Source organism: Tinamus guttatus, unplaced genomic scaffold, assembly GCF_059628265.1.
Source record: "Tinamus guttatus ecotype Peru unplaced genomic scaffold, ASM5962826v1 Tinamus_guttatus_pri_ptg000389l, whole genome shotgun sequence".
NCBI lineage: Eukaryota > Metazoa > Chordata > Aves > Tinamiformes > Tinamidae > Tinamus > Tinamus guttatus.
In genome coordinates this window covers 253,745-279,873 of record NW_028288923.1, presented here as the reverse complement: position 1 = coordinate 279,873, position 26,129 = coordinate 253,745, and the positions used below count along the sequence as shown (strand labels likewise).

Genomic DNA, 26,129 nt, shown 5'->3' with positions numbered 1-26,129 from the left:
CTTGAAAACATAAAGGCTGTTTGCAATTTGGCCTTTGGTTCCAATGCTTGAAGACACCAGAAGAACAATTGTGCAGCTCACCAAAGCTGACAGACTTTGGCAACCACAGGATGCTACATTACTTACGAATTTCTTTCAATAAACTAGGAGCATTTACTTGTGGTTAGAAACAAGAAATCTGTTTCAGTTTTGTCAGAATCTTCTTTCTGAAAAACTGGTATGTTATCATACATTATTAGTTTTGATCAATTCTAGTAAATTTAACATTCTTACAAAAATGGAAAATACTTCAGTTGTAGGTTTTAGCCATACTGCTAGAGAAAGTGCTTATCATGATAAAATACCCTCCCCATACCCCCTTCCCCTCCCCAAAAGCAGTTCTGTACTGAGGTTTTTAAACTATATCCTATTATCCTATTGTGATCACACTTTTTAACATTCCTGTCTTGCTTTTGATGTTTAGTCTCCAGTCTAAAATTTTAGTGTCAGAAGGACAGTACGTTATTACTTCTTCTGGTGCAGTAACTTGCAACTGGCACCCATTACACCAGGAAGTACATGCACATGGTGCTAGCCATCCAGAGTCTTAGTTTAACTGTTATCTAGACAATTATGTAACTTGAGGTCATACCTTTCAATAAAAAAAGTAAAAAAAAAAATATTTTCAACAAAAAAACTGGCACAAATAACATACTTATGTTAATGTTTGTCAAAGAGGCAAGTAAATACTCTTAGCTTTCTAGATAATATTTAGACAGACTTACAAGAACAGCCTCTTGATGTAACATAGGATTTGAAGTTAACACCCAGTACTGTGTTAGTGGTCAATCTAATTCTGTGTATTTAAGTAACAATATATATTAAGGAAGTTATATCCAGACATCCGATTTAGTACAACAAGTTCATATCAATAAAAAGTAAACTCTGCGTAATTCAAATTGTGTTTTTTTTCCCTTCAGCGTTAAAAGAACTGAATATGCTTGGTATTCTTAATTTATGGTAGTGTGTACATGGAAAACAAGCATACCGTATACAAAATCAAAGTGCCATTTCAGTAACCATAGTAGTTTTGTTTGATTTTACAGAATGATGGTGCTAGGTTAAGCTACAGGGACAACCACAATCCATCTTTCCAAATGAAATGCTACATTAAAGGAAACACAAAACCAATTATCGGTTCCATGTTCATCACGTACACATTCATACCTTTTTGGGTTACCTTCAGAATTGGAGTTGGCTGCACCTGCAGCAAATGTGGTTGAAACAAGGGCCTTGGAAGTTTTTTTCTTAAAACCTCCACAGGTGTAAGGCAGGAATCAATTCTAGCTTTGTAGCTAATATTTAGTTACAAAAAGTAAGAAAAAAATACTGAGTATTCCGTAGCACATTTCATTATGGGAAAATGATATGTCACCCACCATTCTTCATAGGCTAGCCTCTTGGCATAAAAAAAGGCAGAAGCTATCAGAAAACAAGATATAAAATTAAATACAAATTGTCAAACTACCGTTTTTAAAATAAAACCAAACAGTGACTGTTTGCACTACAGTGCACAATAAGTTCAAGCACCTTCTAAAGACACATCACACACTGTGCCAGGCACTTGGATCTAAACAAGTTATAGTTTCTCCCTTTGTCAGCTACACCAGAAAGGGCATCCACACTCTTAAGACTTTTTTAAAACTAAAAAATAAAATAAAAATAAAATAAAATAAATTCCCACGATGTTTAGTGTTTGGCTTGGAAATCTCCAATGCAAAGTAGTCTTTTTAAAACAGTGATTATTTACCCTATGTGGAACACAGGATTTAAAAACATTGCTCCTCTCCAGTCAATCCAACATTCTAGCTTCTTGCTGAATCAGGTCTGTTTCCCCTTTTAGGGCTGCATTCCCCACCTAGGCCTCTTTCATCTAGTTAATGCTCTGTTACACCACCACCACCTTTCCAAGTATATAACGCATTTGCAAACATACAAGTAGCCGATTCCATTAGCTCTGAAGAAGGATTTCACTTCTCTTTGTTGCCTTGTGTGCAGTCAGTTATAGTATTTTACTAAGAATTCTGCATTTTGCTCCTCTGTGCTCTTCACAACAGGAAATGCAGCTGCACCTGCTTACCTCCAAAATCAAAAGAATTGCCCTATATAAACTCTAAATGGTTATCTTATACAGAGGGATTTTATATGCAAACTTCCTGAATGTGCACTTTTTACTAGGACAAGGCAATGACATAGTAAGCTCATTTCCCCTGCCCCAAGAAAACTGATAGCATCTGCCATAGCAGAAAATTCCTGGTCTTATCAGATCAATATACATAGTTATTTGGTCATTTACATATGCATTTTTAAGCATTATCAAGCTTCATTCTCTGTTGGAGGAGAGTTTGTTGTTACCATAGAGTCTGGCTTGCGAGTCATCCTGTCCAATTCCTCTTGAACATTTGTCAAAACTGTTTTTTGTCCTAAAAATAAAATGACAATATTTAAGCAATCTAATATAAAAGGAAATGTTTTAATTAATGAATACAAGTACTCATAAAGTCATTTTAATCTGTCAAATTGTTATTTCACCACCTCAAGAACACAGAGCATGACCCAATGCAAGGGAATGTTTATGGAAAGACTTACAAAGACTAAGGCTTGATTTGCTTCCAAGAGATGAAATGCATAATTTTACAGTAGCATAAAGTATGAAAATATCTGTGATACACCTGATAGCAACTGACATTTTAAAAGCAATATTTACAATTTTCTGAAAAGAAAAGAAAAGAAAAGAAAAGAAAAGAAAAGAAAAGAAAAGAAAAGAAAAGAAAAGAAAAGAAAAGAAAAGAAAAGAAAAGAAAAGAAAAGAAAAGAAAAGAAAAGAAAAGAAAAGACAGAAATCTATTTTCAGCATGGATAGTAAGCAGCTTATTAGTCTACTTTTTTTAATCACAAGATTTCTAAGGTACATAAGGCACCTGCTTCCCCCTGATTCTGCCCGCTTCCCTCCAACCCCTGAAACAAAAAATCAAAGGGAATCAATTTGGTTACACCCAAACTTGCAGAGTTTTAGTATCAAACAGCTAATGGGAGGAACTCTTTTATTCCATCAGCCAATGCTTCCCCTTAAAAAGGGGACATGAATTGCATATTCATTTAATATCTCAGGGAATTCATTTCAAAGAACTTTTTCAATTGGAAACAGACACACCAAAGTATTTCATGCAAAGGCGTATCTTACATTTTTATATTAGATTCAGAACTTTGTACCAATTCACTCACTGAACTATCAGTTTAGAGTTAATTCACTTATTTTGAAAATTTTAAACCCAGAGACAAATTAATCACCCAAATTGGAACAATATATTCTAATGCTCACAGTATATAAGCTTTTAAGATTAAAAGGCTACCCTTTTAGACAAAAAATATATTATATAACCATGTACCACTTCCTTACATAGCCAAAGAATTTAACAAGCATCTGTTTTCCAGCTCAAATGTGTGTGAAATATTAGGTGGATTTTTTTCCAGGGTACATGCTGAAAACATTAAAGCAGCAAGACTTGACTTTAGAGATTTAAGTATTTCTTCCAAAGTACAAAGACATAACCAAGTTAAAAGGTTATCTTTAATCACTGAAAAGGTTTTCAATTTAAGCACTATTCATAAGCCACAGTATTATTAACAGCATCTATTCAAAGCATCAGTACTTACACAAAATCTAAAAATTAGTTCATTAACTATAAATGTATTTATAACCTCAACCCAAACTCCCCTTTTTTGTAGGCTAAGCAGACCTTGAGTCAACAAACACACACAAATTCATAAAGACTCCCACAATCTTCTAACATTAAGAAATCAAAAAAATCTCAAACAAAAGGAGGCCTAAACAAAACTCCTTTTTTTGTGTGCTGGATGAACTGGATCCTTAAGCCTCCAGGATGATATCAAACAGCTGCCTCCTGCCAGATGCCTCCTGAAACTACCTCATTTTACACCAAAAAAAACATTGCTGAATTGTTTTATGGTAACGTAGCTTTACATATCCTCACCTATCACCATGATAGGCAAGCATTTTTCAAAGAAAAGGAAATACTAGCAGCTGGTTTTGGGAAAATAAAAACTTCTCCTCTCCACTGTAGATTAAATTGATATTTACTTTCAGTTTTCCTACAGAATATTGTCAAAGATGGTACTGGTCTCAGCCAATTAACTGTGTGTTACATGCACATAGTCTTTCCTAGATTAGAGCAGGGAAGCAGAGTCCACCTACTGCACAAGGAAGGCGAAGATAAGTCTTAGAATTTCACAGAATCGTCTTGTGAATATAACTAGAAGTCCATGAGAAGAAAAATATCCACAACACAACCCACCCACAACTGAAGTTCTTTGAAATATCAAGATCACTGCATGCGGGAAAGACCAGCAGACATGCAAGTAAAACAGGTCAAGAATTCAGCTGCCTACAAACAGACAGAACAGCAGCATCTACCAAGACAAGCGAGCTCTCTCAAACTTGAGTTAACACAGCAGAAATGAGTTAGTCTGATTCGTATATATCTGACTGATATATTGAGATCCATAACCACAAGGGTATCCACAACTGGGAGAGCAATAGATGGTCTCTTTAAATATTTTTAATGGCAGCCTGCTGAAAACTTAGTTACTAGCATAAAAGTATAGGTATATATACTGCCATAAATAAGGCTACAAAATCATAATTTTAAGATATTTTCCTCAACAATTTCACAAAAAAAAAAAAAAAGTATGCTTTTCTGTTATCACCAGTATCAGCTGCCTTATAAGTAAAGGAGAGCTTTGCTGATATCAGTATTAGGAGCCCTTACCTTCTCAGGAATCTTTGGTCCTATACTGGTTGAATATAAGATGTGAGAACATCAGCTGGCAAAGAACAGGCAAATATTCTTTTAACTGAAAGCTGACTCTTCAGTTCCATAAATCAGAGGATGATCATGAGCTGCCAATGGGATGCAGCGAAGACAAGCCAACTGTGATCCTGGGACCACTTGAGAAAGGTGCTTCCACCAAAGAAGTATCATTGCTGCTACAACAGGCACTACAATAAGGTGTACCTGGAGTGCTGCATACAACTCTAACTTGTGTTCAAAAAAGAGGAAGCAAAAAGATGAAGAAGAAACTAGCAGGGAAAATAGAGCTCTATCTATAACAGAACTAGAAAAGAATTTGTCTAATTTAGTCTAAAAAAATAAGAAAGGATGGATGACTGCTGTTTCTAGGTGTATCAGGAGAGAAACAAGCGATTTAAACTAAAAGTTAATGTTAGCACAAGATATATGTATGTAGGCATACACATAGCCATTAGTTATCTTTGCAATCTCTTGGAAGGCACAAGATGTCCAAGAAGAACAAAACAGAAGAGAGTCAAGCCCACTACAGAATAGTTAGTTTTTATTCTAGTATTTTTCCAGAAACTGTAAATACGTTTAAAGGGTTTACAATGGGCCTACCAGCACAACAATCAACCTCGACCAACAAGTTTTGTCAATTCAACAAAATTTCTTTCTGTGATAAGGTAATGGATCCTGTGGAGAAGGGAAAAGTGGTTGATATTGCATCAGATATGACAAAAAGACAGTCTTGATATTTCAGAAAAATTAGTGTATTGTATTTTTTAAAATAAACTTCCTAAAATAGTGGCTAGTACTATGAGTAATTAAGTACAGCAGTGTACTCTGCCCAACTGCTGAAGTTAGCAGATCTGTAGGCAAGCATCCTGGAAGGAACTACACAAAGACTTTGAATGACAGGATTAGAGGTAAAAAGTTATCCATATAAATTATCAAAATGGTGCATAATGACAGAATACAAAACAGTGATAAAGCAAGAACTACCACCTTTGGAAATACTCAGGTAATAAGATACAAGCTGAAAAACATCCTACTAGAAATCCTACTGGCAGATATTATATTAAACTGGCTGTATTATTATTATAACCAGTCCTAATCAATATCATAGAGATGCAAAAATGCTAGCATCTTGCCAAGAAGTTTTGAACAGGAATACAATACATAGAACATTAAAAAATCCTTACTCAGAAGTGGCAAAGCTTTGTCTGAAGTACTGTGTCCATGTTTGAGCACCAAAAAAACATAATCTGAGTGGACAGTCCAAAAAAGAACAGTAGGAATTACCAGAGCCATAGAAAATATGCCCTATGAGGAAAGGCCAACAGAAGTGTATTTATGTAGTTATATTTTCGTAGTCCAGATAAGAGTGAGGGATGATAGGATAATAGTTTTCAAGTATGCAGAAGACTGCTGTAAAGAAAGGCGATACACTGTTCTCTGCGCCCACTAGAAGAAGACAGTTAGTACTGGGATTAAGAAATGCAGAATATACAACAGGAAAAATTTTTTAAAAAAGTACTAGAATAGACTTTGCACATAAACCTCTTCCTCATCTCAAAAGATCCCTTTGTTTCTTTCTCCACTAATAGCTTTAGTTCAGATACATAAGCTCCAACAATTGTTCTGGTTCCCTTACCATCTATATCTTTACCGTGTCTGACATTATATATATTTTTTATATGTAGTTGAGAATGTCTGGGCTTTACACTCTGTTAAAAGCATCAAAAACTGTGGTTTTGGCATCACCATTATTTTTTAGCTATTTCACAAGTCTGGGATGAGAAGCAGAGCTTCTATCAAAAATTTAGCAGAAAAATAACTTTACAAGTAACCAAAGTTCCAGGATATAAGGAGTGACAGGAATGCCAATATCAAAATGAAACAGTTAAATCATCAGACAGAAATGAATTTCTAATTTTGGATAGAACAACTATGTGATTTAGAAAAATGAATTCTGTATAGCAAACATTCTGATGTCTTTCTTTTATTTTCACCTAACTAGTGTAATCACTCAACAAACATCTCATAAAATGAGGACACAGGCACACACACACAGAAAGAATTCACCTGATCAGTGTTATTAGTTGTGCTCAATCACAATAAAATATTATACCATTAATAAGAGAAAAATGTCAAGGAAGAAATTCATTTAAATTTGAATTCTGGGGAGAAATCAGTGGTTTGACTGGAAACTACTGCCCAAAGCCAATTAATTGAATTCCTTTCAAACAGTATTTAATTCTCAAGTAAAAATTAGCACTTTCTAAATACAATCTAGACTCATTTGTATTTATTTCCCAGCAGTGTAATTTCACTCAGTGAATCAAGTTATGACAGATTTCATAGAGGTCCCAGAGTTGTGAAGTTTTAGTAGTCTAGTTCTTTACTGGGACACTTTATATTTTTGCTCTATCATTCATTGACTTCTACCACTTCACTGATCATCTTAAACAATAAATTCAAATCATGAGCCAAATTATTAAAAACACCCAAAACATTCTGCAAAAACACATCTAATACCTGATTTCTTGGCTGCACTTTGCACTCCTCCAGCACCGGGACTCCCGGGAGAGCCAGTCTTCTTGCTCAAAAGACTGTTAAAGAAACTAGCCAAGACACCTTCACTTGCAGCATTATCTAAATAAAAAATAAATCACAAAGTTATTATCAGCAAATTTAAAGATTTATAATGTCTGTGTTTACTATAAAATCAACTGTTACAGAAATTTTAAAGCTTCTTCCATGTCTCACTAGTTTTTGTTAGTCAGAACTTGGATATACAGCAGTGACATGAGACTATAATTGTATGAGTATTTTAATACACATTAAGTGAAGTGCAATATTAAATATACAGTTTAAAGTAATACAGGATCTACCTAGTTTAATGCACAGAGGGAAGAAACCAGTCAACAAAGTGAAGTTACATTTTAGGGGCTTATGTGGGTGGTTAAGTTCCAAGTTATTTCAGGTACTATAGTAAATGACATTCTGGAAGAGGGTTTAATAAAAGGAATGAGTTTCATCATTGATTCCAGAGTGAGGCAGATGCTAAAGTTACAGGGACTTTAATGTCCACTCTAATAATCCAATTTATGCATAATCAGTGTATTTAAGCAACTTAAGGAACTAATCTGTCCTCCTGGTAATAGCAGAAAACCAAGTCTGCCACTAAGGATTCAAGTTTGCAGCAGGATAGTGGTCTGCTATTAAACTAATTAGTGAATATACTCCACCATCTTTTTATATATAAGGAATTTTAAAAGGAAACAACACATGGTAAAAATATTAAAAATGCTAATTCATACTTTTAATATTTGGATCCGGTTTCTTAACTGATGTTATTGGTGAGGCACTGGGTACATTGGTGGGACCAGCTCTGCCTTGAGTTCTTGGGGATCCTGCTGGTCCTCTTGCAGGAGATTCCTTAAGCAAAATAAACAAAATAGGCCAGATTACACAATCATTGAACAATATAAATACATTAATTACATAAAATATATGTAACATTAAATAATTTTTTTCAACTTTATATTGGTACTGCAGTGTAAATGCACACTGGCAAAAAAGGCAGAACAAAACTACACGAGTTGAATTTGTGCATGGGCCTCTACATTAAGTGAGAAGATAAAACATTATAGAAGATTTTCAGTTCAGTAATCAGATATTTCTACGTTTCCACAGTGGTTTTAAAATACTGCCATATAATGCTGAATTTTGTGCGGTTTGGGCAGATGATGTATTTTAATTTCTATTTGCAAACTGAATCTCTAGAAATTAGAATCCTTCACTATTCATCAGAATATGCTTTTAATTCAGGAAAGTAAAGGGCCTTTTTCAATAACCAAAACTCCTACTCTTTCCAGGAACCTACTTACTGATGCTCTTGTAGGCGTTGCTGGCTGCTTGGCAAGGAATGACTGCAAAAACAACACATTAAGGATTTAAAATACAGAAAAAAACTATTTTCTATTTAAAATAGGAAAACTAAAAGAATAAAATACAGTGAAGCTAACTGACCATTAACGTATTTAATCATTTACTTCCTGATACTTATAGACTTTATCTCCATTATTTACAGATGCCCAGATTGTCAGAGCACAAAGTTAAAATGAGTCAGTTTCAGTCCTTTGTCTTACACAGACCTTCCAGAACCACAGAAATCCAAGTCAGAATCCTCTACGATATTTACAATCAATAAACTCTATGTGGAAACTTTAGTAAAGAAAACCACCAGATTTAGCATTGCCAAATTTAGTACCCCAAAATCTTTTCATGTCTCTGCTGTAAAACCGCAGTCAGAAAACCACTAAGATGTCATGTTTTTGGAGTATTTTTATTTTGCAGAGCAATACACCTATGCTTTAAAATTTCAAACACTTTGTTTGTTCTTCTGCTTTGAAATGTAAATGTTTTCTGTTTTCAACGTGTTTTTTTTTCTTCCAGTACACCAAGATAAGTGGCCATTTTTCTACTTCTGTGTATTAAAAGTCTTAATTACATCTTAATTTACAAAACTGTACAGTGAATGTCTAGTGAAGTAAGTGAGGAAGCAAAAACAGGGCAATAGCAATAGAGAGCTTAAAGTGAAATCTTGTTTAGTAAGGACTTTCTTACCTGTTGCTTCATAAGAAATACTTGTTCATCTTCTGCGGCCAACTCTTTATCGTGAACTAACTGTTGAACAACACATTTTCTCATCAGAAACCGAGTTGTTTTTATAGTTCAGCCATCAAAAGGAAAGAAAGAGGCTATTTTTTAAAAACTGTTCCTTATATTACTATTGCCAGCCATTCAAGCAAACTGAATTGATCCGCAGGGTAGGAAAGGTCAGAAAGGACAAGGAATGGAGAGGACAACAGCTAATCCCATACCTTTCTTACAGGAGGTTTTACAATGAAGTCCTCATACGGATCTTCTGGTTTCACTGTTGTGAAGTTTTCATGTAAAATGGCGATTTTCTTTTCATTGTCCCAACCAGCAGGTCTACAGACAAATTTGAAAGAAAGTTTGGGCTTTCCAGTCACAGAAGAAATACCTCAACAAAGATCATTAAATGCCTGTCCTAACTTTCAGCTAAAGTCAGAAGATATTTAAAAAAAAAGGGTACAGTGTATTCTGGGTCAAGTAACCCAAGTAATATGCATGCAACTTTTCTCAAGTCAGGATTTTAGCAGACTCTCATAGAAAGCTTTTGAATGACACAAAGCTCTCAAATTCACTTTTGATCAGACCCAGACAGTATGCTCTAGATGTTTTTTTACTCTTTTTTCTAATAGATGGAAGTCAAGATTGTTACAGCATTCCATATCCAATTTTCAGCTTAAGATGATCACGCGATAAAATAAGAATGCATTAAAGTAATAATTTCATAATGTTTATAGAAAGCGCAGTGTTTCAATAAAAAAGTTTGAAAATATATCTTTTTTTATAATTGACTTACATAAAAACTGCATCTTTTTCTACCACTAAGGCAGGTGTGGTAAACTGAAAACCATATGTTTTATGTACAATGTACTTATACAACAGGTCAAGGTTCTTTTCCTCCTTAACTGATGTATAAATCAAGGCAGCTCCATCTGATTGTTCGTTTAAGGAAAATTATGTAAAATACTTCTTTTTAGTTTGTTTCTGAGTGATAGTAAGAATTTCAAAAACAGAGCTAAAGGTCACATATCAAAAAAATCTATTTTTAGATAGTAAATCAAAAAGAAAACTCCAGGTATAGCTAGTTTCCTCCAGGGCTAGTTTCCTCTCCCTAGCTGCATAGGGAAAGGAAATAATGCAAGAAGACTCGCACTGCTTTCTTTTAACATATATAAAAAGCTACCTTTCCTCTAGGAATTTCCTTAATCCTGTGTGGGTTTCCAGCATAAACTGCAGGTTTTGGGTTTCAAAACAAAACAAAAAAAGAAGTCTCTTGCATACCCTTAAGAAAAAAGCAGTACAAATCCTTTTTAGAAAAAAAGAATCTCAAAATCCTATGCATGATTTAAAAATTAACAGAAGTTTTACACATCTTGAAACACTTAAACTAGAAATGCAACACAGCAAATCACTAAACAGCCAGCAATTCTGAAGTGCAATTTCTCAGGTTAACTCTATGTGCAGCTCTAGACTAAATGTTCCATGCTTCCTTCTTTCAATGATTCTCTTTGGAGCATGAAAGGATACACTGTAAGCAGAATCGACGAATATGTGACTGAATGAAGTCAAAATGTTCTTCTCGGTAATCGTGCTCCTTCTCTAGTACACTCACTGCATCACACTGTGAGGGAGAACAAAACCAAAACCAACGCCATTAGTTAATCCCAAAACATCTCAACATAATTTCCTTAAGATCACACACACATCATATTTACTTTAAGCCTTTAATTTTAAGATGATACCAATAAATCAAAATTTAAAGTAATTAGCATATAATAAGATTTTACTACCCTTAAAAACTAAAAATTCTTACTGACGGTAGAAGCCTACTTTTAAAAGAAATCTCTTTATTACTAATCCAAAGTTCTATCCTTTTCTCAGTGCAAAGCACCTCTTATAACAGTAATTATTTTTTTTCATAACAGTAAACAAAACCAGAAGCTCACTTTTGTACAAACTACCAGCACAGGAATTCCAAGGTTGTGAGTCAGCACATTTTCTCCAAGCGGCAAAGAAACACTTTCATCCTCTTGACCAGAAGAGGGGCCTCTTCTCTGTGGTGATCCTTGGTAGCCTTCTTCAGGTTCTACATATTCTTGAAACTCTTTTATAACTGTGAAGAGAGAGATCTTCATCAGGCAAAACAGTTTTTATTTTTTCTCCTTTTAAAACATAAATTAATTTGAATTAAAATAATTGTACTTATGACCAACTAGAAATCTTTTTTTTTTTTTTAAACGAGGCACTACATGAAAATATAATCCATGTTTGAATAAAGGGCATCCTTGTTGCTATTTCAAACACAACTATTCTCACCCATAACTTACATCAAGCTAAATCCAGTACAGTTTGGAGCTATTACAAAACACCAAAAGTAGCAGCAAGAGCTATAGCACACACAAATACACATTCCTCAATTCAATGCATTTCATTTTAGGGATGTTCACAATAGAAGATATGCAGGTCGTTTTGCAATCTTACCTATACTCAATTTGTAATCAGGTGAACTTATTGAAAGAAGTGGTGTCAAAATGTAAACAGACTCAGAAAACACAAAACCAAAACCAGCCACCCCTACTGATGAAGCAATTTAAGTTTATATTATTCTACATTTCTGTCTTACAGGAGACAGATGCTATAAATACATAAAGTATATACTGCATAAATATTCAGTTCAAGGACTTTAACACATGATCTGAAGAGACTGAATTACATTCTAAAAACCTGCAACAGAGCCTAGCAAAAAGTGACAGGGTATGGCAGTTATAAGGGTTCCAGTAATATCAAGTGCTATCAAATACTGATATGTCTAAGAAATAGCATTATTTTCGAAGTGCACTGTGGTCTTCACATGGTTCATTAAAATGGGGCCACAAGCTACTCGGTTTAGTTTAGTTTAGCTTTCCAGCTGAAAGCTGCACACCAGATGTATCTCCTAGCAGATGTGCCTGCTCCTCGGCATCCTGTTTCCTGAGGCTCTCCTGTGTCATGTCTATCCCACCTGAAGCCTCCTCCTCTCTAGGCCAGGTGAGGCCCTCAGAGGAAAGGGGAAAGGCAAAGCACCACAATTGCAGAACTCTTCAAAGAAGCTCTGAACATCCACAGAGGGACAGTTGTGCAGCTGATCCACCCACACAATGGGGAAGGAACGGCTGCTGAACTGCAGCAGATACTTCTGAGGCTTAGGAACTGATAAAAACCTTTGGAAAAGTTTGTAACTCAGAGCTTGCAAAATGAAGTCAAGTCACTGTAACATAAAACATATCATGACAGAATGGGGATACGAAGGGAAGAACACATCTGAAAAACAATTCTTCTGCTCAAAGCTGCACGATCTCCCAATTTTCAATAGACACAGGAAATACAGTGAGTCTTGTGGAAGACAAGGGAGCTCTAGTCCAGAATAATAAAGAAAAAAAAAAGAAAAGACAAAAAGCTTAACCCACCTATTCAGTATCTCCAAAGAATCAACAAAACAAACAATATCCAAATACAGATACCTAAAATTGGAGATGCAGTGCCTTCTGGTGGAGAGCTTTCCACAGTGTTTTCAAAAACACGCTTTTTTCTAATACTGTTTCAAGTTCAGCAACTGAAAGTTTAAATTGTATTAAACATACTGCATATCTAAAAGCTTTATTAGCTGTCTCAAGAAAAGCCAGTTAATCCTACAATATTTAACTAGAAAATAATTTCATATTTTAAAGTACACATTTCATTACTCAACCAGACTCTTCCCAGTTTCTCACAATAGTAATCACTTATAGAAGACAAATATATCTTCTTGTCAAGATCCAATCATTTTCATGTATCTGCTGAAATCAAAAATGTAAGAGAATATTTCAAAATACTGTTCTCAATTTAATATAGCAAACTAAAGAGACAATGTTAATTTCATTAGCTTGATCACATCAAAGGAGAAAAATATTTTTATTAGGGTATTTATTAGGATAAAATCTGTCAAATTTTTTGAAGAAACCCTTCTACTTAAAACACTCTTGCAACGTATCACATCCTAACTCAAGCTATTGCAGCATTTTTACTAATTTAAATAATAAAAAATGCAACAGAGCAATTTCAGAAGTCCTCAGGGATCTTTGCTTTACATGTATGAAGACCAGCACTCTAGAAAGCAGAGTTTCCAAACTCCTCCCTCTCCCCAGGAACAAACAGTACCACACATCACCCAGCACAGGCCAGTAGTGAGGCTGTATCTCACTCAGTCTGATCCATGTAGGGAGAGAGCAAAACATCCGCTGAGATATGAACAGCTGCTGTGGCTCATTAATGAGGCATCTGGACTGAGAAATGCTCCTGGTACACTCCGTCTCAGTCGGCAGAATGATCTCCAGAACCTCCAACTAATGAATCTTGAAAATAGACCCACTTGTTTCTGGTTTAAATGCTAGTTTCCAACAGGCTTTTAAACAGTTTCTCAAGATTCTTCTTCACTCCTCATTTCCATTCAAAGGTTACTCATGTTGTATCTAAATAAATCTGTATCACAAGGGTTGTCAGGCTACCTCTCACGAGCAAGATGCTAAGAGAAAAAAAACTTTTTCAATTTAAATGTTGTTTTGTCAGACAATAATTCAACAAACCTTTTCCTCACCTCCTGTATCTATCACTTTCTCACTTGACCTCCACTTTCAAACTTTTAATGGACATAAAGTTCATCATGCACCCACACCGCTTGCATAAATCTTTCTAAAATTAAAAAAAAAGGACAGCTGTGAATATTCTCTCCTCCATATAATTCATATTAAGTAATCAGAGTCTGCACTGTATAGACCTCTCAGTTTAAATTTGTTCCAATTTCTTTGCTTGAACAGGAAATACAAACACTGCACAGAAGCCGGATAAAACTGCCTAGTCATCTAAAGAGAAGTAGCTAATACTCTGCGACCTACCATTAATGCCAAGGGTACTAAGAATGGCCTATTACATTTTAAAAATGATAGTATGCTATAAAAAAGAAAAACTTTCATTTACAGCATCCTAATTTACCTATAAAATTTGTCATATCTACATAGGAGATCATTCATATTTAATGGAATAAATAGGTATTTTTGCATTTGACACAACAAGTAAATGTAAGCTTACTGTCAATTGTTTTCATGCACTGCTTATTTCCACAGAGCTACTGAAAAATAACTATAAGAACAGATATCATGCATGTCACAGGAACAAGTGACTTGCAATGAAGTACCAGCCATGAAAGCAATCCAGTTATTCTTAGGTTTGATGGTTCCAGATGCAATAAAACCCCCAATCTGTTTATCACTGTTTCAGCTCTGGATAGTTTTAAAGAAATTAATACAACTACTTTACCAGCATACTTCATTTCTGCATTTCATGTTTTTTGATATCTTTTTTCTGCTCTGCCATGGATACAAATTAAAAAAAAATTGTTTTTATTTTTGAACAGACTTTCCTTGGAATAATTCAGTATGTGTCTACTAAACAATGATTTGTCTGATTTTTCATCTGAATTAAGTTAGAACCTTTGACATAATTTATTTAAATCCACATTAGTCAAGTTTTTAAACAAGGAACATCCATAGTTCTAAAAATCATACATAAGCAGTTCAGCAATAGGCAACAGTGCAGACAACATTCTTGGTATACTCTGAATAATCCAGTTTCAAAGCAGCCTGTTGCTTCCATATATGTGTCCTGCCTTCCCATTCTGGAAGCAGTGCCTCACAAAGGGAAAATTCCTCATAGACCAGATGGAGCCTAGCATCATCCACCCAGTAAAGTCAAGAGTCACTATCTCAAATGGCAAACACAGGAGAAAAGGCTGGGTGGGGAAAGGCCACAAAAACCTTGAAGGCAAAGGCAAGAGTCTAAAGTCCAACTCAGTAGAAAGCGGTGAGTTAACAAAAGGATTTCTGCATATTGGCAGTAAGATCCTAGCAGGTGAGAAAGAACAACCTAGCAGGTAACATGAGAAAGATTCTTCTAATAAACGAGATTTACTGTATGCTGGAATTGCTTGGGGTAATAGCAAGTGCAGATACTCAGCTGGGCATGCATGATGCAGACGAAATCTAGAAGCAAGTGTAAAGAAATACAGATATATAGACTGAAGCCTAGAAACACAGACATCCGTGTGGCACTCTGCAGCAATGGAGCTTTACTGGTATAAGTTTGGGACATATTTCCATTGTACATCCTTTCTCTGTGTTTTGACTGCCAACTTTACACGTGAACTTGATTAATGAGCTTATTGAACCAGCTTTAAAAACACACTGCACTGTCAATTTTCTAAGCGACAGCTTATTCTAGAAAGAATATGGAGAAGAATTTTAGTAAGGAAAACTGTGCTGGTATAGCTTTATTGGGGACACAGGAAAGCATTGCTTCATAGCTGTGTGCTTTATACTGCCAAGGGAGCTATGTTAATTATACCAGGGATTACGTTTGGAACAATTAAGCTGTTAAGAAAATGACAAACTGTGACGGCCGAAGTTTTGAGAACAGATCTGACCAGATGCATAGCCTGGATGCAAGAACTTAAGAGATATGTATCAGAGATAACGTAAGCGTCCTATACAGTGCGAACAGATGTGGGAAGCAGGTGGTAGGGATAGCCCTATTTTACCTGAATCATGCTAGGCTGAAATTCACTGCTCAGCCATAGGATGGCAGCACAGTCCTGCAGCCCCTCAATTCTATTAAAGTGCAAGAGAAACTAGTAACCTCTAAGACATTTCAATTTATAAATTTATCTTAAATTTAGAAATTATCTATGACAGTACTACTCAAATATCTTCTAGGTTTCCAAGTGCTGCTATAACTGTAACTGTCTCTTCCATGCTATTCTCTTAGTGAAACCAAGAACACTTTTTTGAAAAGTCGACCTCAAGTGTACAAAAAAAATTCCGCATTTATTTGGATTGTCAGAAACTTTGGTATGTCTCAGCAAAACACAAGTCTGGGTTAACTGTCATTTTTCGAGACTAGAAATAGCTAAGTACAGCCTTTCTATCCTCCTCTATTATCCTACTAACTGCTGCTCTCCACCCATTCTCTCTTATAAACTGCTAGATTTTATCTTTTTTTTTCCTTTTTTTTTTAAATCAATACCTGATTATCAAACCCCAGACAGTTTAAATCCTTCAGACTGAAGTCCAACTGGTGTGCTGCAGGTACCACCCTTTCAGGAAGCAGTATATAGCATTCAGAAAACAGATCAGCTGTAAAGATACATCTGAATGTTCACATGCCAAACAGATTACAGCACTCCCTAAAGTGAATCCAAGGAAGCTACTAGACAGTGTTTATAAGGTTTAGACACTCCAGTACAGCCAGCCACCAGCCATGAACAAAAGCAGCACCCAGCCAGGATCAGCCTAAATCTATACCTCAGCTGAAAAGGAATGCATGTTGCTAAGATCTTCTCCACTGAAATAATTTATTTTGGAGTAATTCACTATGAATAAAAATAAATAAAAACAAAAAGAACTAAAGCTCCAGGAGACAATCCTGCAATGGTAATAGCTTGTCAGTACCAGATTCTTTCCTGCCACAGATATGACAGGAAAGAAGGTTAATTTATACAACATTCCTGAAGTCACAGGGGAGGAACAGCTATACTGAGAGACAATTAGACATACCAGAATCATGATCTGAGCCTCACAGAGAAATAATAATGAAATCTACTGGAAGACAAGCACAGCACAGAATGCCACCTGGCAGAATACTGAGAAAAAAAAAATGGATGCATTTGTTTTTCAACGATTTTTGTCATTATTTTAAAACTATGATTCCGTACCAAATAAGCTTTTTAAGAACTGGCTTTTTCTTAATAAATAAATAAATAAATAACCAAGTTTCATTATTGCAAGAAACTTAGGTCATTAATTCACCCAAAGCGTTGTTAGCATGGCAAAAATGGAAGAGTTCTTTTAAAGCCTAATAAAGTCTATTTGAATTAGAGTTCTAATCACAAGTGCAAAGTAACTTTTAGTCAACTCATCCTCAAAACTGAAATTTAATATCACAAAAGGAGGTTTTGGAAAAAAAAAAAAAGTAGCTTAGAAAGCTACCCTACAGATCCAAGAACCAGCAGAAAAGGAGAAGAATATATAGATACACGAAGACTTACACTTCTGTTCCATGTCCCTCATCTCTTCTGGAGGAATTTTCAGCTTATCAATATGTTCTTGCAAGACACTGGCCCACTTCTGTAAAGACTCCATAACAGTCCAAGGTCTAGACATATCCGCAACAAAGACTACAATGGTGTCTTGCAGGGATTCTGCGGAAACTGCAAACTTCAACAGCCCTTTATGGTATAGGTCTCCATCCAGAATCCAAACATTACAGCGAGTGTGATCTGAAAATAAAACGTACATTTTTAAGTTCGAAGATATTCACTTTGCTAGTCTGTGAGTAAACAGAAGAGCATATTACAGTATTAGATGGAAGATTAGAGCCTGGCTATAAGCAGGTCTTGCCTATTTGCTTCTAGCAAAGATGTACACATAAGTGCCAAATTACTTTGTAGGTTCCTCCATTCAGCAAGATTTCTCTCAGTTCAGCATCTTTTAGTTTAAAAGACAACATCTCTTCTTTGATCCTTCTTTTACTAAGGAAAGCTGGCATGACGCTTTTGAGATATTGCATAGCCTTGGTGAATTTGAAAAATGTACATTCTAAATAAATCACAGATACATGTTACACATATGTAACTCGAAGTTCAAGAGGAGATTGTTACAGCTGAGCCCAACAAGGAAGCCTTAGGTGTCACACCAACACATAAGCTGTCTTACCATACTGAAGACATCTCACAACGCAAGTAATCCACAAACAAGATATAACTAATAAGCAGCTTAGGTATCTGGGACAGGAGTAGGAGGAGTAAACATAGGATAAAATTACAACCTACCAAATTTACTAGCTGTGCTTTAAGCTGTTCCATCTGCTTTTAAGTCATGCTGATTTAACATTGGTTTCTACTTGTAGCTTTTTAGAGAACAAATACTGGGAAGAAGATTTTTCGTTTCAGCTTTTGCATTTCTCATCCTAATGTTTCAATAATAACTGGACAGGTTTTGTTGAAAAACAACAATAAAACACAGCTGGGATGGAGAGTTGGCATGAAAAAAAAATATCCCAAACATGAACTTTGGCAAGAATAGAACAAACCGAAAATGGGTTATCAACAAGTCTTCACAGGTATTAAATACAAGATGGGCGAATTTTGAAATATATGCACTAGATCAGCAAACCAGTCAGGTTTGCTGTAACTAAAAGGTTATAGAGGTTTTGTTTCCTGTGTGCCTTTGTTTTTTTAAGGGTTCTGTTTCTACTGAACATCTAGATCATGGAGACTGAAATTGCTACTGGCTAGATTAAATCAGTTTGCCAGGAAGAATGTACACTTAATGTCCACATAGATATGGGACTTAATTTCTTAAGGGTAACATGGTATGAAAACAAAGGGTTTCTTCCTGTCTAACAGTAAAAGCAAAACCAACATGTATGGTATGTGATTTTCAATTACTGTGAATTTAAAAACGCACTTAGAAATCTGAGTGGTGTTTGTTTACATTTCTGGCAAGGACTTGATGGCAAATTCAACTTTGTCAGCATCCCGTCAAGTTTCCAGTTAGTCATACGATGTGAATGCTACCTCTACCTTTTACAGTGGCTATGACATGAGATGATAAAACAGTGCAAACAATTATCACATCCTGCTGAAAAACTGGTGCTACGTATTAAAGCCTATTACAAAAACCTATAAACTGCCATTTCTAAATTGTCAAGATTTCATTATTCCTTTAGCCATGGAAATAGTTTTCCACATTTGAGGAATATTACTGTAGGTAGTTGATTCTGTAAACTGCAACTAGATATCCAGTACTTATTCAAAATTTTAACAGAGTAATGAGATGTATTTAAAACAGCTATGAAAAGCTATGAAAAGCTATTTTCAAGCTATGAAAAGAAGCAGAAGAAAGAAAACTCTTCTTTCAAAAAAACTATTTCAAAGTTGCTGACAAAATACAAGTTGCCCATTAGAAATCAGTGTACCAGCACCACTTGGTTCATGCAGGAACAACCAGTTCAACTGGAATATGCACATGAGGACAGTCCAAACCTAAAGAAAAAAAAAAAAAGAAAAAAAAAAGCCTACTTGATTTTTTTTTAAACAGTAGGAGTGTAACAACAGAATGGTTCTACCTCACCTGTACATTTGGCATACTCAGACGCAACTGTACTACATCTGTGATCTGATGCATTTCAACTGAAAATTCCCTGTGGTGTTTATAATTGTCTGCTCATCTAAAGAGCACTCTACAAAATGAGTCACATACCAGTCACTGGAGTATGTTTCACTGTCTTGCTGCACACTCTCCCTTTAACCCCACAACTGCAAGAGATTCTGAAATCTATACTTCAACAGGCAGAACATTTCTTCCACATCCCATGCACCAAGATTCTCAGCTCTCAAAAGCTCACTGTCTAGCACTGTCACCGAACATCTGCTCATCACAAAGAAAGGCAAAAAATTCCATCTTATTTACCATGTTCCCTGGGAAATTCCATTAACACAGGATTCTGGGGCCTGAACTACAAGGTCACTTAATAGTAGGGGTAAAATTTACAGCTAGTGCTATAAATGCACTCATTCAGATGAGCTAAAGTATCATGCATGTAGAAGCAGCCATCTGCTCCAAGGATAATGTACCTGGGACTAATCATCTAGGAGAATCCTCTTGCTCTCCTTCTCTCTCTCAGGATAGCTTGTCAGACAGCTTCAAACCTCTCCTTGAACAAATGCCTTAGCCTAGGCAGAATTTGGGACAAGATCCTAAGGAAGTCAATTTTTCAGGTATAGACTCAATAGTGGATTTATTCTAAGACCTAGGGACCAAAGCAATGAATGTTACATTGATTGGCTCAAGTCTGACAGAAACAGATAAGACCCAGCCAATCAGCAGGTTATATACATACCCTTTCATCCAAGCTACATACAAGAGGCAGATGACAGTGAAAACACAAAGAGCATAGCAAAAACAAGAATTACTGTGAATTGTTATGTATACAGCAATCTAGAGTAACTCTACCTCAAACGTAGGAAACCTGATTAAGCAATCTCCCAAAGAAGAGAGACATGGGAAGATCATGGGAAGGGGTTGGGGCAGCCTATGGAGAAAATAAGCAGCAACATAGGGATGATTCCCCCCTAAGATTTTCATGGGAAGGTAGATAATGACTCAGCACTGTGATCAAATACTTCTTCACAAAAAAAAATAAACTGTTCTAAAATGAAAAGAAAAAAATAAAAATTGCAAAGAATGCTTCTAGCACTAGGGAATGAAGATGACAACCCTTGCACTCCACTATGGAGTCTCAGCTACCAGTATCGATTTGAAGCCACAGTGCTAGTGAACTCCTGAAGCTCACTTAATAGCTTCCTACAATTACAAGTCAGTTGTAGGCTTTGTTCACAAACGTGTGCGTGGGCATACACATATATATAAAGTATGCAAAGACTTTTGTTTAAAAAAAAAAAAAAGTTCTTAAGAAGGAAGGGTGTTTTCTTCGCTGCTGGAAGGTCCTGACCCACTTTGCTATTTATTTTGCTTACTGATGACACTAGTAAGATAGAAAGGGAAAGGCAGGTATTATTAGCACCTACCCCGCCCATTAAAGGGATGCAGGAAGACCTCAATTTTCAAGCTAAGTTTGCTAGTCAAAAAAGTCTCTTTCCCTGCAAGAATTGTTAAAACAAGCTTCTCCTAACCACTTCAGGTACCTAACACTTTCAGATATTCAGAAAGAATCCTCATATATTTCTAAAGTAGGAAGATACCTGAAGTTTGATAGCACCGGAAAGAATGTCACACCAAACATTTGTCTGCTTATAATACCAACTCCTTCGGTACTGCAAAAAGGCTGATGTCACAGCCTGTTTTGGCACCCGTAACAGCAGCTTTCTTCCACAGAAGTATTTATGCAGTACTGAGGAAGATGGTCCATGGTGAGAAAGCACCTGCACTAGGAACCTCAAGAAGCCAAGAATGACCTCAGCACTGAAAAATCCAACACAGAAGCTTTTCTCAGAAGTGCAAGGTTAGATGGTCACTAAAGAAACAAGCAATGTACTCATCCTTCAGTGGTGCCTACCTTAGCATCCAAAGACAGTTGACTATCATGTGAGCACAGGACCAATCTCCGTAATCACCAGTCACATTCGGTGCTTAATCACCCCTGCAGTAATTTCCATTGCTGAAACACGATTACAGAGTTTACCTACTTTCGAGAACGAGGACAAACCACCTTCATCGCTTCCCACTTCTGAGCTGACAACTCAGAACATGATCAGTTGCATGAATCTCATGCTATAAACAGGAAAATTAACACATGCATGCACATATCTGGCAGTATGTCCAGAGGCATGGAGGAGCAAGGATAACGAGTTCATTCCCTATCTTTTCATGTCTGAGGGAACATTCCTAAGAATGGCATGATCATCAGACCCTGCTGCTCCCCTGCTGTAAACACTGTCTTGCCTCTCGCATAGTGAGCGGCAGGATTCAACCACAGCAAAGAGAAAGATGGGGGACAAAGAGAAGTTTCTTGCGTTTGATGAAAGGAAATACAGATTCTGTCAGTCTTAAGCTCTGTTCTTCGCTCATTCGGCTATGAGTAATAGACTTTCTCAATTACACATAGCAAACATAACTTTTAAGTAAGCGCCTGCAAGAAATCTCTGAAGACCCAAACCCTGAAATCCATATTTAGATTTAAGTCCTCATAGATGTGTCATTTTATAGCTCTAAGTACTTGGACTTGATGGCAATTCATCTGCTAGTTAGTCAACATCAGCAAAAAAACCTGTCCTGAAAGGAAACGGATCCTGAGGGAGCTGCTCGAGTGTGCTGTTTCCTCCTACACAGGTCAAGCTGTGAGAAGGGCAATAGGGAGAGAACGCTCTGACAGTAAAATGCATTTCACTTTTCAGAAACTGATATCACCGATAAAGCATAAACAGAAAGCCAATGCTGGAACCAGCTACTTGGATATAACCCGAAATACTGTGATGAAACCACAATAAAAAAAAGAAAGAAGAAGAAAAAAAAGGCTGTCACCTACTTAATTACAGCAGAAAGATTACATATAAAACGTAACTTACCGTCTCTGTCTTCGTCATGAATATTTAGATATAAATATTCCAGCCCTCTTCCCTTCTTGCCGTGCTCTGCTCCCTGTATTTTAGCCATAAGCGTGGTTTTACCTGAACCATCGTCACCTGCCAGTAAGTTTTCACAGGAAAAAAGATACATTCAGAATCAATTTTACTTTTGTAGAAAAAGTTTTTGAAAGGTGCTTACTAAATTTATTCTTGTCTATTTCTGAACTATAATTATTTGTTACTTTCCAGCTAAATCTGACAGTTCATACCAAGACAAGACATAAAGAAGCACTCCATTGCTACATTCCATTTGTCTAAACTATATTAAGAATCTAATAGCAGCATAAACCAGAAAGTAAATGTGCCAGTCTCAGGACAGGAATACCATATCCCTTATTACATAACCTAATTTTAACAAACGGATGCATCAACTGGTTCACGTTATTTCTGACTACAAAAACGCAGAGAAATACATGTAAACCAGATCAAGACAGGTGATAAAAAGTATGACTTTTTATACAGTTTGATTGAAAAGTATATAACAACACCAAACAGCTTCTGCATTTTCATTGTTCAGGCAAAAGAGCAACCTTTCTGTAATCTAAAGCGAACCCAAAAGTATGCATTTTATGTTCTAATTCACACAAAAACAGAGAAAGGAATGTCTGAATATCCTGAAGACAAATAATTAAGAAATATATGGTCTTCTATTGTACAAGAAAGTTCATCATTTAAATCAATAATAATAAACCATACCTATATGTATCAGTGTAGCACAGTATCAGACTTTGCTAATGCACAGAAGTAAATCCACTTTTCAAAAACTGATCTTAATGCCAGCTTTTAGTTATGCAAACTATACTTGAATCGTTTAGTTCGTTATTTTGGTTCGTCTTGTACAGCTAAGTTAAGCTGATACACGACAGTTAAATGAGCAACCATCTAGACTTTCAAACAAGATAAACTTTCTCCAATACTTAGACTAGTAACTAGGGTTACCTTATTTTAAACACGGATATATATTTAGCCTCTACAAAAGAAGAAACAACCCCACTGCTTGTATATGCTACTTACCAAAAACAAGAATATTTTTGCCCGATGGCAGCTTAGACCTCGAGCGGGTGGAGACTTCACTGAGGATGGAGGACCTGGAAAGGAGCACGCCATTAGCAGGCTGGCTGCAAGACAGGCGCACGCGGGGCCCGCACGCTGCTCAACGGACAGCGCCCGCGACCTGGGCCTGGACCATCCCAAGCACATCCTTCCCCACGAAGCAGATGCGGGGCTCTGGCCGAGGCTCCAGGATGTTTTCCAGGGCCAGCTCTTGGAAGGGATTCACGGCAGAAGCAAGTTTCTGCAGAGTCCAGCAAGGCTCAGGCAACATCACTTTCTGAAACTTTTCTCCCTTCGTAAGGAGCAGCATCGCAGTGAAGGAAACCTGACTTTTCAACCGATGACTAAGTCTTCCCACAATCCACCACTGCCTCTTGTAAACACATTTTTTTCTCGTTATTATTAAAAAAGGCAAAAGAAAGCAAAATAAAAAATAAAAAGGGTCGCTCGCAGATAAGCGGCTGCGGCTTGGGAGAGCGGGGCCCTGGACCCTCCCGCGCGCTTCCTGCGCGCCGCGAGCCGGCTCCGCGGGCTCTGCCCCGCCGCGGTCGGGCCCCGCGGCGGCAGGGTCGGCACCAGCAGCGGCGCCAGCACCGGTCCGCACTGCGCTCCGGCCCCGGGCTCCGGGCCCAGCCCCGCGGCGCTCCCGCCCGCGCGGCCCCAGCCGGCCGGGCGGCTCCGCCGTGGCAGAGGCGGGTGGGCGAGCAGCCGCCCGTGCCCCCGCCCGGCTGCCCGGGCGGCGCGTCCCCTGCGCGGCGCGGCGCGGCGCTCACCAGAGGTTCTGCCCTTCCTCCTCCTCGCTGGGCAGCTCGGCGCCGCCGGGCCCCTCCGGCCCCAGCAGCTTCTTCTCCGCCAGCACCGGCGCCATCTTGCGAGCCGCAGCCACAAAGAGTGACCTCACCCGGGGCCGCCGAGGACCCCGCGCCGCGCTCCCGCCCAGCGCCGCCCGGGCACCGGCCCTGGCCCCGGCCCCGGCCGCGCCCCGCGGCGCTGCCCCGCACCCGCCGCCCCGGCCCCGCGCCCGCCGCCGCCCGCCGCACTCCGCTCAGGCGGCGCTAGGGCAGCCCCGCCGCGCCCGCCCCGCGCCGCCCGCCGCAGCGCCCCCTGGCGTCCGCGGGAGCCGTTTAACGGTTACGCTGCAGCGCCCCGCGGGAGCGCGCGCCGTGACGCAGCGCAAACGAGCGGCTCTTAGAGAAGTAACTCCTGAAGGAACCCTTAAACCAGATACAATAGCTATTCTAGGACCGGAATGCATGTATAGCATTAGGTGAAAGGCTGGGATAGGAGGGGGGCGTGGTTTATTCAGCAGAAACTTGTTTTTGCTTCTTGCACCGCCCTTCTCGTTCTGTGGCTAAACGAGGCCACTTCATGTCTTTGGCTTCATAATGTAATTCACAATTATCAGTGAATTGAGCTTTTCAAAGAGCTATGAGATAAGCTACCCCGCAGAGTAAGAAGTCTAAAAAAGGGTAGTCATTCTTACATACTTTTGTAATTAATCTTACATATAGATTTCAAGGTATTTTATGCCAAGAAAATCAAGATTGTAAAATCAAAATGTGACAAAATGAGGAACCAACTTGCACAAGTTCCCACAACACTGCACTCCACCTGTTTGCATTGGAGGGTGCTGGATTTCCATCCAAGCTCCTAAGGCGCTGAGCAAGTTGATCCCACTGCAGAATTAGTCAAGCTTTGAAGAAGGGGTTAGAGACAGCATGCAGGTCCTTTTCAGTGTGAATTATTCTGAAGACTTACACACGTTACACATTCTCTCTATAGGAAATATACTTTGGCCAGAATTTGGCCAGAATAATACAGGCTTCCTAAATGCATACACGTTGAAAGAGTAAAGTAAAAGTTTATCAAGATTAGCTTTTGCGTCCCTGGAAAGATACACAGCCGAGCAAGTCCTGCTGCGTGCACCACTCCTATGTCATTTCCTTTGCCTCATACGCTGCAAATATATATGCCAATCTTTAACTATTACTTTGAATAGCACCATTCAGAAATGTTTATAGGATCAGACCTTTGCCAAAGGTCTTTCAGATTTATGAAGATGCTTGAATATTAGTAACATAAACAAATATGGTAGCAGAAAACATTAAAAGACCTATTTATAATATCAGCATCATGCCTGCTATAAGTCTTTCAACTTTAAATGTGTCAGTATTTGCATTTTATTTAGTTCAACATGAAACTATTTTACATAGGTCCATGGATATCTTCCCAATCATGAATATTCAGAAAATGCATTAGCTGGACCACATTTAAATCTTTTATTCAAAAGTTCTGGCATTTTCACATGCTATTTCAATTTATTGATTATAACAATATAAGATTTAACT

At 37.6% G+C, this 26,129-nt stretch overlaps 1 protein-coding gene across 1 annotated transcript; it reads right to left on the bottom strand.

Moving 5' to 3' along the window:
- Positions 1–726: 726 nt before the first annotated feature.
- On the bottom strand, positions 727–24,780 carry DYNC1LI2 (dynein cytoplasmic 1 light intermediate chain 2). Its single transcript, XM_088530836.1, has 13 exons — positions 24,555–24,780; positions 23,743–23,816; positions 22,669–22,785; positions 17,629–17,859; positions 11,462–11,628; positions 11,043–11,136; positions 10,312–10,447; positions 9,743–9,854; positions 9,486–9,545; positions 8,747–8,788; positions 8,177–8,294; positions 7,392–7,508; positions 727–2,462 (listed from the first exon to the last, which is right to left on the bottom strand). Exons 1-13 carry the CDS (start codon positions 24,647–24,649, stop codon positions 2,356–2,358), a joined length of 1,470 nt encoding a protein of 489 aa, XP_088386962.1. The 5' UTR covers positions 24,650–24,780; the 3' UTR covers positions 727–2,355.
- Positions 24,781–26,129: the final 1,349 nt, after the last annotated feature.

What these genes read in the sequence shown, in the direction of transcription:
- DYNC1LI2 (XM_088530836.1), bottom strand. Translation starts at nt 24,649, where the DNA reads ATGGCGCCGGTGCTGGCGGAGAAGAAGCTGCTGGGGCCGGAGGGGCCC. An exon ending in CAAAAATATTCTTGTTTTTG is followed by an intron (nt 22,786 to 23,742) that starts GTAAGTAGCATA and finishes ACTTACTGGCAG; the next exon opens with GTGACGATGGTTCAGGTAAA. An exon ending in ACCGGATCCAAATATTAAAA is followed by an intron (nt 7,509 to 8,176) that starts GTATGAATTAGC and finishes TTTTTTATTTAG; the next exon opens with ATAATGCTGCAAGTGAAGGT.